The 2,363-nt window shown below is 37.4% G+C and overlaps 1 protein-coding gene across 1 annotated transcript; it reads left to right on the top strand.

Moving 5' to 3' along the window:
• Positions 1-1,501: 1,501 nt before the first annotated feature.
• On the top strand, positions 1,502-2,359 carry LOC123256232 (vomeronasal type-1 receptor 1-like; the record flags this gene model as incomplete). Its single annotated transcript, XM_044684898.1, has 1 exon — positions 1,502-2,359. A coding segment is annotated over exon 1 (858 nt), but the record flags the coding sequence as incomplete, so codon positions are not given.
• Positions 2,360-2,363: the final 4 nt, after the last annotated feature.

Below are 2,363 nucleotides of genomic sequence, written 5' to 3'. Positions count from 1 at the left end.
TTAGCTGAAATATGTTTTTCTAGAGTTTCATTAATATTAAGAGACTAGGAGGGGCAGCTTGGAATCTCAGTGTATTAAGAGCCAGACTGAGAGACAGGAGGTCCTAGGTTCAAATTTGGCCTCCAACACTTCCTAGCTGTGTGACCTTGGGCAAGTCACTTAACCCCCTTACCACTCTTCTGCCTTGGAGCCAATACATAGTATTGATTCTAAGATGGAAGATAAGAGTTTTTTTTTAAAAAGGTTCTATTGGGGGCAGCTGGGTGGTTCAGTGGATTGAGAGCCAGGCCTAGAGATGGGAGCTCCTAGGTTCAAATCTGGCCTCAGACACTTCCCAGGTGTGTGACCCTGGGCAAGTCATTTGAGCCCCATTGCCTACCCTTATTTACTCTTCTGCCTTGGAGGCAACACACAATATTGACTCTAAGATGGAAGGTAAGGGCTTCAAATTTAAAAAAACAGAGAGAAAGGCTGTTAATGCAATGGGGTCAGTTTGGAAAATCTTTACTTTTTAAAGATAATTTTATAATTTTATATTTTGGATGAAATTTATTTCATTGTATTTATTTTTTCCTCATGGTCTTAAACATATCTGCCCATCTATAGTTCCACAAGCCAGGGGAGAAAACTATGGCTGAATGAATTTAATCGCCTTGACAACTGTCATATAGCTGGTAAGTATTGGATCCAGTGTTTCAGTTGTTTTCTAATTCTAAGACCATCTCTCAATAGATGATACCAAAAGACCAATAACGTGCTCAACATCTGAAAAGGAATATGAAGTTCTAGACTCAAGAAGGGACTTTAACACTATAGCACTATAAGTGGAACATTGGTCAAAAAATTGGCCCTGGAGTCAGGATGATTCCTATTCCTGAGTTCTAAGCTGGGTTTAGACATTTAATACTTGTCAGAGCCTACCTGAAGAAGTCATTTAATCTTATTTGTCTTAGTTTCCTCATGTGTAAAATGAGCTACAGAAGAAAATGACTAATCGCTATAGTAACTTTCCTACAAAACCCAAATGAGGTGGCAAAGAATAAGATATGACTGAAAAATGACTTAAAAATCACCCATTCAATTCTTCATAACATCAAATTTTAAGTTGTCATTTTTTAAAAAAGAGCAATGATATTTTAAAAGCACTTTATAAAAATGTTCCTCTCCAAAATTCTATGATATCTAGCTGAAAATTTTAAGATCCAAATTAAAAGCTTTGCAAAGGAAAGAGAAACTAGACTTTTTAATTTTAATTTACCCATCATAATGTTTAATTCCATTTCTATCTCCAACAATCAATGGGATATCCATGAAAACCAAACAAAGTTCAATGTTAACGTCAAATCTATGATATCTGAACCTGATCTTATACAGGTTACTCCTTATGTTCTTAGAATAGAGACCCACTCTATCACACCTTGTAAGAATTCAATAAATCTCTCATTTTTCCTAAGGCTCTTCTGGATTGGACTACTATTGTTCTCTCAAAGATATTTAGAAAATGAAACTTTGTGACTTATTATTGGCCATTGTCTTCATCATCCAGATTGGAATTGGGCTTCTAGGGAATGCCTTCCTACTGTTTCTTTACATCCTCACATTTCTCACTGGTCACAAGCTAAGGCCCATAGACTCCATTTGTGTCAACTTGACCATAGCCAACTTGAAAACCCTTCTATTCAAAGGTCTTCCTCAGACAATATTCTATCTGGGCTTAAAAAATTTCCTGTATCCTATTGGGTGTAAACTTATCCAGTACCTTCACAGAGTGTCTAGGAGTGTTTCTCTCAGCAGTACCTGCCTTCTGTGTGGTTTTCAGGTCATCACCATCAGTCCCAATAACTCCAGGTGGTTTCAACTCAAAGTCCAAGCCCCAAAACACATTATCCCTTCTTGTCTCTTCTGCTGGTGCTTCTACTTGTTTATAAATTTCACTATGCTTGGGATCATGAATAACTCAAGGTTCATGAGTAACAGCACAAGATGGTGGCATCTGGGATATTGTTCAGTTACAGCCCATGACTCATTTAGTGCCTCACTCTATATAATTATTTTCTTTCTTCCTGATGTCATTTGCATGGCATTCATGATCTGGGCCACTGCCTACATAATTTTTATTCTGTACAGACACCATCAGCAAGTCCAACACATTCACCATCCCCACATTTCTCTTAGAACTTTTCCTGAGATAAGAGCCACTCATGCAAGCCTTTTACTAGCATGTACATATGTCTCCTTCTATTCAATTAATTCCATCATCTCCTTTTGTGCCTTTCAATTTGTCATATATCATTCCTTTCTCATGTCTACTAAACAATTCATAGCAGCATGTTTCCCAGCTATTGCTCCTTTTGTCCTGATGT

Source organism: Gracilinanus agilis, unplaced genomic scaffold (genome assembly GCF_016433145.1).
Source record: "Gracilinanus agilis isolate LMUSP501 unplaced genomic scaffold, AgileGrace unplaced_scaffold57246, whole genome shotgun sequence".
In the NCBI taxonomy this organism is placed as follows: domain Eukaryota; kingdom Metazoa; phylum Chordata; class Mammalia; order Didelphimorphia; family Didelphidae; genus Gracilinanus; species Gracilinanus agilis.
The sequence above is the reverse complement of the archived record's forward strand: the minus strand, read 5'-3'. Positions and strand labels throughout refer to the sequence as shown.